The sequence below is a fragment of the Nelumbo nucifera genome, chromosome 3 (assembly GCF_055504915.1).
Source record: "Nelumbo nucifera cultivar China Antique chromosome 3, China Antique-T2T, whole genome shotgun sequence".
NCBI lineage: Eukaryota > Viridiplantae > Streptophyta > Magnoliopsida > Proteales > Nelumbonaceae > Nelumbo > Nelumbo nucifera.
The window spans coordinates 6,290,311-6,304,725 of record NC_142651.1 but is presented as its reverse complement, the minus strand read 5'-3'; the positions used below and the strand labels follow the sequence as shown (position 1 = coordinate 6,304,725).

The window sequence follows — 14,415 nt, the reverse complement described above, 5'->3', positions numbered from 1 at the left end:
TTTTCTTGTCAACAACAAGTCCGTCCAGATAAGTTGTTTGGAGATTATCAGAAGAACGAAATCCCAATTGAGGAATGAGGAATACAATGCAAAAATAAAACTCCGAAAACACAACCGTCATGTGAAAACATCAACTTATGAACCCAGAAAGCGTTCAACTTACGGCCCTTTCCACCTGCCTCAAGGCAAGGCAATTGAAAAACTGAAATAGTAAATTGTATTAAAGAGAACAAATAACAAGTAATTAAAAAAATCTTGACCAAGTGTATATGAGCTAACTAAATAACTATTTGAGGCTTCTAAGAGCTACCAATTTTCTAAGGGCTGGGAATTCTAGCTTGATCCTTGACTGTACGTTTTTCTTTTTCTATGTTACAAAATGAACAAAAGCAGAGAACCAAAGCAGATACCAAATGAAGTTGACCACGATTATGACGATGAGGAGGAGATAAACTTTCAGGATGTGAGAGGTGGAGAGCACGCCAGAAATAGTTAGGTGAGATCGATATCAATGCGCTCAGGATTCCCTCTCTCACTCTGGTCGGCAACGAATTCTACGCCAAGCTGCCCCTTGTCCCCTGCACCAAACCCATATAGCTTCCCAGATTCTGTGAGTGCAAATGTGTGGGCATTCCAGTATATGGAATTGGTCAGGCTAATATGCACCACCCGTTCCTTGACCTGCTTCAGTGATGTCACAAGCTCTGGGCTCAACACATTTTGTCTTCCCTGTAATATAAGATAAAAATAAATCCAATCAATACATACATATATATATATATATATATTCATCATAACCAGAAAAACAGGGAGACGGAGAGAGTTAAAGACCAAATTCTGCACCTGTCCATCTGCTCCAATATTGTGTCCCAAACTGGATGATTCTCCGCACCCAAAAGAATAGACATCACCATCTTCAGACACCACAAAGGTTGTATAATCCCCTGTGGCAACATGGATGGCTTTAACCTTGCTCAAAGCTTCTACGACCTTAGGAAGTGATTCGCATTCTTCATTCCCATGACCCAGGCATCCAAAGCGCCCCCAACCCCAGGTGCAGACTCTTCCATCCCGTCCCACTACAGCCGCATGCCAGGCACCAGCAGCCACCTCCACTGGCTGAATATTCAAAGCCTGAAATTGTTCAATTAACCGTGGGTATCTCTCATCGGTTTTGGAACCATGTCCAAGCTTTCCACCCAAGCCGCACCCTACCGAGTACACAGACCTGATATGAGGCACAAAATAGGGTCACCCAATGAACTACCTAAAAACCAAATTGACATAGGATATTAGCTATATATAGCTAGTCTAGTCATGACTCATGCATGAGAGGGCTTACATGCCAGCAGGTTGAAAAGCCAGAGCAAGAAGGTAGCAGTACCCAGCTGCAATTTGCACCACAGGTACATTCTCTAGTGCGCCCAAAAGAGGACGAGGCTCCAAATCACTTGCCTCAGTTTGATGGCCAAGTTTGGCATCACTGCCCCAAGAAAATGTATAGACTTTGCCCTCTCTGGAAAGAACTGCAGTGAAGAAGTTTCCAATCGCAGCTTGAACAACAAAGACATTCTTCAAAGACTCAACAGGATGCGGAGTGGTAACAAATTCACTCCCTTGAACCCCATACAAAGCTTCCCCGAAGGAGTCCTTTCCAAAGGCATAAACCCGCCCAGCATCACTAATCAGCATTGTCCTGCCAGCTCCAGCTGTAGCTTGGATGATCCGAATGCCTTGCAGGAACCTGCACATCACTGATGAGACTCATTGAACGCTCTCTCTTAAACATTATTCCCTTTCAACAACAGATTTTAAGCAAATTGAAGCTTATCGACCTGATCTGGCGAGGACGCCATTCATCTTCCAAGGTGCCGTGTCCCAGCTGACCAGAGCTGTTACACCCAAATGAATAGACTGCTCCTTTTGATGTCACAGCAATGCTATGACCTGGACCTGCTATTGCAAGTGATTGCTCCCTCCTGCAACATGCTGCTTCTCCAGCCTGCAAAAACTCAAGGACCAGCTTCCATGAACCCCCGCACCTTTGTTTCAGACCTTCTCGTTCCTCCCCTGTCATCGGCTTAAAAATGGCTCTCTTCTGGCACATGTCCAGAGCAGCTAACTCCGTTATGGACAGTTCAAAATCGGGGGAGAAGTTTGCAGGCTGCCTGAAGAAGGAACATGTTGCCTGCAGGCAGCAACCACAGCAATTAAATTAAGCAGAGCATTATCGATTCTAATGTAAATGTATTGCTTCACCATCAACAGAACAGAGACAAGGAACTCGCCTCAAGTTTGGCAAGATCTCGAGGGTCCAACTTACAGTCCGTGAGGACATGGAGAACGATTGAGGGGTTTGCTGCCAAGGGGAACTCTCCAGGGTTTGATTCCCCGAAACAATGGCGTTGTTGGCGTTGAAATGTTGGTAGGGGAGAGACAACAAGAGCAGCAACAGGTTCGTCGACGATGTTACAATAATTTACCGAAGGGATTCCACACGCTGTGGCGTCCATGGGCACTGCCAAAGTTTGCAGTGCCCGAACTTGGCCAAGGAAGATCTCAACTGTTCAGAATTTCCCAAGAAGATCTGTATTACAATTATACTCTTTCATCTACCAGGATTATACCTTCTATCAAGTTCCTTGATCTTGATAGATCAACTACTAATTTCAGCGCTATGTTTTCTGCTGATCAACTAATTTCCCTTCTCAAACCTGTACAAAATAAAGAACAATGCTATGATCAACCATCTATAATATGCAAAAAGAGAGATAGAAAAGGAAGAAGATTTAAAGAGAGATTGAGATGAACTGATCAAAATCGCCATTCAAAAATTAATCTAAGTATCAAGCCAATCCGTTTTGAATAAATTACAACAAATCCACTCCAGGGGTTATACTTTGATTAAGAAAAACCCAACCCCCAAAAGGAAAAGAAAATCGCAAGTGCGGGGAAAACAATACAATCAGCCATAACAGCATATAAGATCGGATGAATCAGAGATAGGAATAAGAAGTGGAAGCAAGTGAGCAACATTGAATATAAATTGAATTCGAAAAAAGAATTAAAAAGGACAGAAATGCAACTGTAACTCAAAGAAACTCCAGAAGCGATCCTTAATAAAGATGATTTTTCTCGCCTTAGCATCGATGGTTGATAGTGCATGATTAGCCAAAACGCCACGGGGACAAGTCGGAGCAGCCAAATCAAGAAGAGGAAGAAAAGAAACCGAAAACCAGAATAAAATTGACACCAATACGCGAAAGAACGAGAATCGCACAGAGAGAGAAGGGCGAAAACGAGAAAAAAAAAAGTAGTAACCCTGAAAAAGGATATTCTGCAACTTAAAGGAGAACCAGGAAAAATAAAAGTAAAAAAAAAATGGTTTTTATTTTTTTTATTTTTGGGTTTTACAATTTATCATAAATTCCAGATTACCTGATTGAGAATACTAACACAAGTTGTTCAGATAAAAATCTGAGCCAGATTAAAAGCTTCAAAACAGAGGACTGTAAGTTATCACTTTGTAGATAGAAGAAAGATAACGAAAACCAAAAACATAGGGATTCCTTCACACGTCATAACCCAAACTCTAACAGAAATTTAAAACAACAAAAATTATACTCATTTCTAGCTTCAAAGGACCGACCCATCAGACGAAAAGATCAGAACAGTTAGCCGCCTGTTTCGCGATTGTTACGGATCAAGAATAAGAGGACTGGGAAATGAGAATTGCATTGCGGAGTCTAGTAATATTCCTGAAATTCCAACCGCATCTGCGAGTTCTCTGAATTTTGGTACTTATCCGGAAAGATAAAAAGATCAGATTTCAGGCTGGAACAAGAGAAGAGAAGGATGAGAACCTGATGAGAAAGACGTAAACCTCTTGAAGACTTGAACTTTGTCCTAAGAATTAATTATTCAGAAGTGATTTATAAAACGAATACCGATAGAGATTTGGAACGAAGATTAGGAGAGGAGAAAGCTATTTTTCCCCTTCTCTTCTCTTCTTCTTTCAGTTGCTTCTCTGTTCTTTTTCTATCTGTATGTGCTTTTGTGATGCGATGTCCCGAGCAGAGATGACGCAGACTCTTGTTTTCCCATGTATTTATAGGAATGCGTAAAAGCTAATGGTTTTGTGCCAACCCGACAATTAACTAGAGTGTATATTTCTTAAATACACCACTTATGGTTTAGGTAATTGATCAAGTATATCTCTACTACTACTACTGTTTGACTATCGTCGCTGTTGTTAAAATATTGATAAAAGGCTGAAATATCCTCATCTTGGTCTTTTCCGCTGAAGTCCTCATCGATCAAAAACACCGCCACCCTGCAACTTTCAGCGGTATCAATGATCTTCTTTCTCCACCCTCTTTCTCTCTTCGTTTTCCCTCTCCACCTCCCCTGTATACAATCCCATCTCAGGTTCCTTGATCTGAGATGAGATGGGCAGCTACGAAGGAGTTTGATCAGTAGCAGAGTGGATCTGACCGAGTAACAAGATGGTTCGGAGGGTTAGAGAGAATGGATTCGGATGAGCTTTGAATAGTGGCAGAACTAAGCGGATGTAGTTGCAGACTTGGACGGACGGACCACTGAACGGATTCGGAGGAGCTTTGAACAGTAGCAAATCTGAGCGGATATGATCGCAGACTTGGATGAACAGGACCCAGGGGGTAGAGAGAACGAAGGAGAAGAAGAAGGAGAGAGAGAGAGAGAGGATGGAGGTGGAGGGGTCCATTGCTGCTGCAACTCAGCGGTGATGGAACAGGGGAGAGAGGGAGAAAGAGAGAGAACGAAGGGGAGAGAGAGAGAGGTGAGAGGCAAAGAGTAACATCACGAAGGCAACCCTCTGCAATTCTTTCCTCGTCTCTCCATTTGTTTTCTGGAAAACAGTCCCTTCCACTTCCATATCCCATAACTCTGATTTCAGTCTCAAGAAGCCCAACTGTTTCTCTTGTAGATCTCTCGTTATCGAGACCGTAGAAAGCAATGTTGTAGAAGAACCCTAATCTGTTTTACGTCACTTGATTCTGCTTCGCCATGGCAATAGCTCTTTGGATGATCGTTCATTTCGAGGTATGGTATTCTTGCATTGATTCTATTTCTCTTAAACTGTGTCACAAGAATGGGGTTTTGAAGCTTGCTTGTACAAGCACGCCAAAAGATCTCTTCGTTTGTCTTCGAATGATGAATATCTTCTGCAAACGTGCTCTTGTAAACATACAGAGGGGAGATACTCAGGTTCCCATAGACCACATATTCCTAGCCACCGCTACTTACAGATATGCATGGAAAAGCTGAAGCATTTTTGTGGCATAGACGGGACAAATGAGAGAAGAAATGAGATAAAGCAAATAGAGACAAGAGGAATTCCAAAAAAAACGTCTACTAATGAATTTGGCTAATCTCTTTACTTTGATTCAGAGGGCCAAAGGAGAGGGTCGGAGGTGGAGGGGGCTATCGCAATCACTGGTTAAGGACGGAGCCAGTTAGATTTGTCGCTGCTGAAAGGAAGACTCTAAGGGTAAATTTGGATATTAAAAAATTATGTCACATATGTACAAGTACAAGTTTTGACGGAATATTAAAATTAGTCAATTGTAAAAAACAGTAGAAAGTTAAGAAAGGAATAAAATACAAAAACTTCCCAAAAAGTTTGTAACAATCATAAACATCTCCTCTATAGTTTTTTATGAGCGCGGATTTGGCCCAATAATATCGTGACATATACCACCTCAGAACAAACAGGTGATACTGGAACTATTTTAGCAACAATTTAACTTAGCCAAATTGATAGTATTGTTATGCACACACCATCGGGCAGCGCACTGCGGTGCAGTCATAGGCAGCAGCACGCACAGCGGGTCGCCCAGCAGCACGCACCGCCCGGCAGCGCCGCACAGCAACCCGACAGTGCACCGCATGCACCGCCTGGCAGCACGTAGCATGCACCGCTCGGCAGCGCGTCGCACGCACCGCATGGTACAGCACGTACCGCACGACAGCAGCACGCACCTTACGGCAGCAGCACTGCAAGACGCGCGCACCGGCCGGCAGCAGCAGTAGGGCGGGGCCCACATGACAGCTCATCAAGGTGGGCACACACTTATCTTACCACATCAGCTCTGCCGCCAACTCGCCGCCAGCTACACCATTCCTTATCCCTTATCCCTTATCTTATCTTATCCTTATCTTATCTTAAGTAAGAGTTGTGTACCATTAGGAGTAGGTAATTAGGAGTTTGAGTTCAAATTGGAGTTTGAGTTTAATTAGGAATTTTCTTCTGTAATCTCCTATTTAAGGAGTCACGAATTGAAATAAAGCATTCAGTTTTCGCAGTCAAGAAAGAGAGTGAGGAGAGTTCGGGTGATCTCTTGGAAAAATCACCCATTAGGAGAGTTCGGGTGATCTCTTGGACAAATCACACACGTGATTGCCACCATAGGGTCTATACGCAAGGGCAAGGGCAAGGGAAGACAGGAGTTTCTCCCGGTGGACCGACCCGTGATGCGATCCTACGCGCGGGCCCATAACATTTTGGTATCTGTTATGGGCCTGCGCATAGGATCTCGTCACGGGTCGGTCCACGATGAGAAAGCCCTGCTTCCCTTGCGTCTTCCCCTACGTGCAGACCCTATTGCGGAAACTGAATGGGTGATTTGTCCAAGAGACCACCCGAACTCTCCTAATGGGTGATTTGTCCAAAAGACCACCCGAACTCTCCTCACTCTTTTCTTGACTGGAAAACTAAATGCTTTACTTCAATTCGTAGCTCCTTAAGTAGGAGATTACAGAAGAGAATTCCTTGTTGGATTCAGTTAGGCTAGGGTGATCCAACTCAAACTAAAACTCCTAATTTCCTACTCAAACTAAAACTCATAACTCTTACTTAAGAAGATAAAATAAGATAAGGATAAGATAAGATAAGGGATAAGGAATAAGGTAAGCTGGCGGTGAGTTGGCTGGGCAGAACTGATGTGGTAAGATAAGTGTGGGCCCAGCCTGATGAGATTTCATGTGAGCCCTGCCCTACTGCTGCTGCTGGGCGTGCACACGTCTCGCGGTGCTGCTGCTGTGTAGTGCGTGCTGCGTGATGCCAGGCGGTGCGTGTTGCGCGTTACCGAGCGATGCGTGTTGCGTGCTGCCAGGCGGTGTGTGCGGTGTGCTGCCGGGCTGCTGGGCGGTGCGTGCTGCTGGGCGGCCCACTGTGCGTGCTGCTGCCTATGACTGCGCCGCAGTGTGCTGCCGGGCGGTGTGTCCATAACATCACACCCCTCCTGGACAACGAGCTTGTCCTCAAGCTCGAATTCCGAATACGTGGCTTGAAACTCTGTGAATGGATCAAACGGCTGCACACTATTTCTTAGTCCACCAACAGTATGAACAGGGACTTCCCCGTAGCTTAGTGCATAAAGCTGGATTATTTGATGCAGACCCCAGCCACCTTCTTTAGTTTCCAGCTCCCCGGCGTGACCATGGCTTACAGTGACTACACGATCTGCTGCACTCAGGCCAGCCGCAAGGACATTGAAGTGTTCCCCACCTCCTGGGTCATATAGTTTGAAGTAGTTTTGTGGAAGATCCACATAACAAAAATCGTGCACTGGGCCACGGCCCCAGTGTGCTATGTTGTGGATCACAAGAATGCACCGGGTATACTTACAGAAGGGAACCTCAAGAGCAGCCCTACCGAAGAGAACCATGCATTTTAAAATATCCTCTCGGCCTCCTCCATATATATTTTCCTCAATATTGCGAAACATAGGGCTGTCCATGAACACAAAATCCATGCCATTAATATAAGCTTGGAAGAAAGTTGCCTCCATATCCTGCCCATCCACCTTATATCTCGCGCACTCCTGTTTCTTGGGCTTCTGCATAGTTACCATGCCGTGGTGCCACAACCATAACTCTATGTCCACGCTGAGCCAAAGCCTTCGGTAAAGCCCTAGCAACATCGCCCAGCCCACCTGTCTTCGACCAAGGAGCGCATTTTGCAGATATAATGTTCGTGACATTGTCCCCGGCCAAAGGAGGAGACTTTACAGTTTCATCCTCCGTGTGCTGATCCTTGGAAATAACTGCGGCTGTAGGGGCAACGATCTGCTGTTCGCTGGATGCCTCTGCCCAGTCCGGACGGCGTCTGTTGGTGTTGGCGGTTCCCTCAGAACTCATTTCTTTGTTGGAGAGGAATGCTTCCAGCAGGCATCGCATCTCCCGAACATCTTCCCTGACTTCACGAACCTCCATGCTGGTTTCTGCTAGCCTATGTTCCAGTTCATTGACCTTGAATGATAGCTGCTCCATATCGCCCGTGACGTTTGGCTCTGATACCAAAATGTTATGGGTCTGCGCGTAGGATCTCGTCACGGGTCGGTCCATGATGAGAAAGCCCTACTTCCCTTGCGTCTTCCCCTGCGTGCAGACCCTATTGCGGAAACTGAATGGGTGATTTGTCCAAGAGACCACCCGAACTCTCCTAATAAGTGATTTGTCCAAGAGACCACCCGAACTCTCCTCACTCTTTTCTTGACTGGAAAACTGAATGCTTTACTTCAATTCGTAGCTCCTTAAATAGGAGATTACATAAGAGAATTCCTTGTTGGATTCAGCTAGGCTAGGGTGATCCAACTCAAACTAAAACTCCTAATTTCCTACTCAAACTAAAACTCATAACTCTTACTTAAGAAGATAAAATAAGATAAGGATAAGATAAGATAAGGGATAAGGGATAAGGTAAGCTGGCGGTGAGTTGGCTGGGCAGAACTGATGTGGTAAGATAAGTGTGGGCCCAGCCTGATGAGCTGTCATGTGGGCCCCGCCCTACTGCCGCTGCCGGGCAGTGCGCGAGTCTCGCAGTGCTGCTGCCGTGCGGTGCAGTGCGTGCTGCTGCCATGCGGTGCGTGCTGCGCGCTGCCGGGCGGTGCGTGTTGCGTGCTGCCAGGCGGTGCGTGCTACGCGTTGCTGGGCGGTGTGTGCTGCTATGCTCGCTGTCGTGCGGTGCGCTGCCGGGGGGTGCGTGCTGCTGCCTATGACTACGCCGCAGTGTGCTGCCGGGCGGTGTGTCCATAACAGTATCAGAGCCAAACGTCATGGGCGATATGGAGCAGCTGCCTTCCAAGGTCCACGAACTGGAACACCAACTTGCAGAGACCAGCATGGATGTACGTGAGGTCAAGGATGATGTCCGGGAGCTTCGACGCTTGCTGGAGACGATCTTAGCCAATAGGGAAAGTTGGTTTGGACCCCCAACTTGCAGAGACCAGCAGTACGCTTGCTGGGTAGAAATGCCTGGCGAACATCAGACGACCACCCCGACGGCTACTGTTACCCTAAATACAGTCGGCTAGAATTTCCGTCCTACAACGGCGCGGGAGACCCACTGGGATGGTTGCACCGCTACGAACAGTTCTTCCGCAACCAGCGCACCGATGACAGAGACAAGGTCAGCCTGGCCGCGTTCCACCTGACCGAAGAAGCGCAGCTCTGGTTCTACCGACAGGAGCAGGAGGAACCAGGCCTTAGTTGGGGGCAGTTCAAGTCGTACTGCCTCCTTCGGTTTGGACCCCCACTAACAAACAACCCCTTGGGGGAACTCATTAATCTCAAGCAGACCGGTACCGTAGCAGAGTATCAGCGGCAGTTCTAGACCCTTCTCGCCAGGGCCTCGTCAGTACACCCAGACCAGCAGGTGGATATGTTCACAGCTGGTCTAGTCGAACCCCTGAGAGTTGATGTAGAGATGCAGAGCCCGCCTAACCTGGTCCCGGCAATGAATTTGGCCCGGGCCTTCGAGCGCAAACTACAGATTAGCCAAGGGCCGTTCAGCATGGGATGCCCAGCAGCGGCTTGGACAAACCCGAAGCCTACTGGAGGAGGGTCTTTGCTAGCAGCCAACAGGGAACCACTCGGAATGGCTCCATATCCAACAGCTAGCCCAGAACGGAAGCCACAGACGAGCACCAATTCCAGATCAGCATCCAGTGTGGGGAGTAGCGGCGGTACACCCCTATTAAGCACTTGTCCAGGGCGGAGACGGCAGAACGCAGGGCAAGGGGGCAATGTTTTAATTGCGATGAACTCTGCTCAGCAGGGCACATGTGCAAGAGACTTTTCTGCCTCCTGGTGAAACAAGAGGAAGATGAGGATGAACCCACTCCATGGGAACCCGATCCAGGAGGGAAAAGCCATCCAGGATTCCTTTGAGGGTGTCTTCGACACCTAATTCGAGCTTGAGGACAAGCTCGTAGTCCGGGAAGGGTGTGATGTTATGGACACACCACCGGGCAACGCACTGCGGTGCAGTCATAGGCAGCAATGCCGCACAACAACCCGGTAGCGTGCTGCACGCAGCGCGTAGCACGCACCGCTCGGCAGCACGCACCTCACGGCAGCAGCACTGCGAGACGCGCGCACCGGCCGACAGCAGAAGTAGGGTGGGGCTCACATGACAGCTCATCAGGGTGGGCCCACACTTATCTTACCACATCAGCTCTGCCGCCAACTCGCCGCCAGCTACACCATTCCTTATCACTTATCCCTTATCTTATCTTATCTTAAGTAAGAGTTGTGTACCATTAGGAGTAGGTAATTAAGAGTTTGAGTTTAAGTTGGAGTTTGAATTTAATTAGGAATTTCCTTTTGTAATCTCCTATTTAAGGAGCCACGAATTGAAATAAAGCATTCAGTTTTCGCAGTCAAGAAAGAGAGTGAGGAGAATTCGAGTGATCTCTTAGACAAATCACCCATTAGGAGAGTTCGGGTGATCTCTTAGACAAATCACCCACGCGATTGCCACCATAGGGTCTGTACGCAAGGGCAAGAGCAAGGGCAAGGGAAGACAGGAGTCTCTCCCGATGGACCGACCCGTGACGAAATCCTACGCGCAGGCCCATAACAATTCATCCGTTTGATAATGGTTGAAGTCGATTGCAAAGTAAAATGTCATTCACTTCAGCTACTTTCGGCTTTTATTAAATGGATGGATTTGGGCATACGGGTGGATTTATGCATCCGCATTTGGCTCAAGGAATGTTATGTTTAGGCTCCATTTGTTTGCATGGGAGGATCGTCGAGTATACTTTGCATCGGTTTTTGGAATTTTGAATTTACACCGATAATGAGATAAATGTTCAAACTTGCATTCGATGTTGGGTTTGTTTTTCTGTAAATGCAAATCGATGTAAAATTTTATGTCAATTTGTATTTGTACATGTTTGTTTTTAATGTAAATACGAACCGGTGTAAAACTCTACTTTATCCATATTTTAACATGTTTGTTTTCATGTAAGATTTACATAGAAAATCAATATAAACCTCCTCATCGGTTGAGTTTTCCCTCAATAATTGATGAAAATAATACATCAATTTTATCATGTACTTCTACATTGATTATTGCATTTAAAAAGTTTTAACGGTTCACTAAAATTTTAAATCCATTGGCATTGAACTTTACATCGATGAAATTTACACTGAAAACAAACTAGTTACGAAGGACCACATGTAAATTTGAACCAAGTCCAGAATTTGCATCGGGTTTCAACTTTTGTTATGGAAAGCTTATAATACCAATCAATGTTTTAAAAATAAATAATCCACAAATAAAATCACTCTCTTTCGATGTGACTCGTCACTGATTTGGGTTGAATGGGTTGACTTGTGTATGCAGTCAAGTTGGTAAGTGGTGGATGTTCTTGGCTCTTGAGCTCCATTTATTTTTTAGATTCTGAAAGGGGTATCAGTCAATGGGATTTGATTAGGGGTAATTTGGGTCTCCAATGATATCATTATACATGGCATTATACAACAACGGAGTGATACATTGGCACCATGTAAGCAAACCCCAAGAGCACCTCGGACAATTCACATCTGCATCGATGACCTCGGTATCACCTTGGTAGGCCGAAATGTGAACAACTAAGCTAGACCTCAGGTTGGCGTAAAAGGTGACTTGCTTCCACCGATCTGACATGACTCTGGTTAGCGACCTGCCTAACATGCCGAGCGACATCCCCCCTAAGCGAACTATTGCCTTTGAATTCCTCAGGATCACAACACCATGTTGGAAGAGCTGGTTATCAACCCACCTGCTTCAGGCAGGATTGGATAAACATTACCTACTTACACGGAGTTCACCCTGGGCATGAAACCACCTCCAAACTAGATAAGCCACAGATCCCGGATGGGTTTCATGAAGCTCATAGTAGCTCACCTATATAAGAGTTTCACCTCCAAGTGACCTATCTAGTTTGGCATCTGAGTTGTCCTCCAGTAGGGAGCTACCAGATCGCGCACCATCAATTGGCATCGTCTATGGGAAATCCTACACAAAAGTCATATTCTCACACTTCCTTTACAAGTACGTCTTCAATGACATCTTCCAACAACACTCCAGTCAACAACCCCGTTAACAACAACTCAGTCACAGGGGCAAGACCAACCCGTTGTGCACCTTGAGATCCCCTATGTAACTATTGAGAAGTTTTCCATGCCCCTGAACCTACTAGGCATCCCCATCATGCAGAATCCCAACTTTCTTCTACCCAACGTGAATGTGCCTCTCCTGCCAGTCGAGCCCTCATCAATTCCTATCGAGATCGATGCGCGCCATTTCAATGAGTTGATGCAATACGTCCATGAGATAAACCTGTAAATGAGAACATGGGAAGGACATTTTTCCGCCCTAGCAAGGATGCAACAACAACAACAACAACAACAATAGTAGTAGTAGCAACATCGGCGAGATTAGGCCTCTAGACAGAATGCGGACCAAAACCAGAACCAGAACCAACAGCCCGACAATCAAAATCAGAACCTAGTACCTAACCCACCTCGTCGCTCCGACAAGCAGAACCAGGTCCCAGTCGAGGAACTAAGCCGGGCCATAGTACCAATCGGGACCAAAGCCACCAGCTTGACCAAAGGGTCACGAAGAAGGCGCCGCAGACGCACACGTCACGCCCTAGGAAGAAGCCACCTCGTTAGCATAACCAGTGTCCCAAACTTCACCACTAACTGTTGAGATCCTCATGGCCCCACAGTTGAAAGACTTCAAGGCCCCTAACCTGGAATCCTATAACGGGAACAACTGACCTGATCGACCACCTCAACAGCTTCCAAGCCCTGATGCAGCTACATGGGGCAAATGATGCAAGCATTTGCATGGCCTTCCCGATCACCTTCAAATGCACAATTCGGATGTGGTATTTGGGGCTAGCCACGAGCTCCATCAAAAGTTGGAACCAATTCGTCGACCTATTTACTACACACTTTGCTACAAGTAAGCGATGCCCGAAGTCTGCGACCTGACAAGAAGATCCAAGACTACATCAAATGGTCCAACCTGGAGCGACTTCATATTCCCAACCTCGACCCAATCGTCCAGCTCACTACAACAGTCAACAACGTCCAACATCCTAACTTGTGCTAGGAGGTCGACTTGAACCCTCTGGCCTCTATGGTGGAGTTCCTCAACCAAGAGGCCAAGAAGCACTCGGATCCTAGTTGGAGTTGAGCGGCAAACAGAAGAGGTCAGAAGACAAGATAGGGAGCAGCAAACAGCGGCGGAAAAGCAAATCACCAAGGCGCATCAGGTCATCGCAGAGAAGAAGTAGGTCTCCGTATAGAAGCAGCAGATCCTTGGGTCAATGTTCTCGCACCCTCGGTCCAGAATCGCAACTACACTGCACTGAACGTGAAGAAGGGGAAAATTCTGATGTAGATCAAGACGACTGAGTATGTCAGATGGCCACCTCAGATGAGAGGAGACCCTACCAATAGGAACCCAAACAAATATTGCCACTTTCATCAGGACATTGACCACGACACTGAGATTTTCTATAACCTCAAGGACGAAATTGATAAGCTAATCTGTCGAGGTAATTTGAAGCAATTCATCAAGCAGGAGGACCGAAGCCGACCTACCAACAAAGCAAGAGAAATGCCACAATCGAGCAAGGACCAAAACAAAGACTAGCCTCCTCGAGACCCACAACTAGCAGAGCAATCCATCCGTGGTGTTTTTAACATGATCACAGGAGGGTCCATAATGGCAAGATGCAGCACCTTGGTGGGAAAAAACTCAATTCGGAAACTCAATGGAACCATTGATCAATGATCTTGGTTGCTTGGTTGCTTGGTTGAAGTAAAATGTTCAAGCACGAAGTCATTGGCCAACAATTTATTTTTTTTTTAAATTTAAAGAATAAAGGAGGGAAAATCAACCACAGGGTAGTCATGGTTTTAAAAAATTATATACGTCACATGGTCTCACATGTGAACAGGTTATAGTGAAACACTAATGAATGTTAGCAGCAAAGGAGGACTTAGTCAATTATCAAAAAACTTAGAGATACTTTAAAACAATATATAAATAGTAGGAGTATAGTTATCAATTTCCTAAAGCTTAGG

General features: G+C 46.0%; 1 protein-coding gene across 16 annotated transcripts; it reads right to left on the bottom strand.

The window, feature by feature from the left end:
* Window positions 1-120: 120 nt before the first annotated feature.
* On the bottom strand, window positions 121-4,253 carry LOC104593009 (ultraviolet-B receptor UVR8). Of its 16 annotated transcripts, XM_088900796.1 has the most exons (8): window positions 3,948-4,245; window positions 3,650-3,834; window positions 3,439-3,494; window positions 2,289-2,714; window positions 1,836-2,188; window positions 1,343-1,744; window positions 844-1,228; window positions 121-729 (listed from the first exon to the last, which is right to left on the bottom strand). In XM_088900796.1, exons 4-8 carry the CDS (start codon window positions 2,511-2,513, stop codon window positions 493-495), a joined length of 1,602 nt encoding a protein of 533 aa, XP_088756922.1. In that variant the 5' UTR covers window positions 2,514-2,714; window positions 3,439-3,494; window positions 3,650-3,834; window positions 3,948-4,245; the 3' UTR covers window positions 121-492. The 16 variants fall into 16 exon arrangements, with proteins under 16 accessions (XP_088756922.1, XP_019052525.1, XP_088756924.1 ...); XM_019196980.2 differs by having other exon boundaries at window positions 2,289-2,542; window positions 2,628-2,714; window positions 3,439-4,253; XM_088900798.1 differs by lacking the exon at window positions 3,439-3,494 and having other exon boundaries at window positions 2,289-2,542; window positions 2,628-2,714; window positions 3,625-4,253.
* Window positions 4,254-14,415: the final 10,162 nt, after the last annotated feature.

Bases quoted from the DNA above. Each gene is read 5' to 3' on its own strand.
- LOC104593009 (XM_019196980.2), bottom strand. From the start codon at position 2,513: ATGGACGCCACAGCGTGTGGAATCCCTTCGGTAAATTATTGTAACATC. The intron at 1,745-1,835 runs GTCGATAAGCTT...AGTGATGTGCAG, and splicing joins TGGCGTCCTCGCCAGATCAG to GTTCCTGCAAGGCATTCGGA. The intron at 1,229-1,342 runs GTAAGCCCTCTC...GCCTCATATCAG, and splicing joins GCTTTTCAACCTGCTGGCAT to GTCTGTGTACTCGGTAGGGT.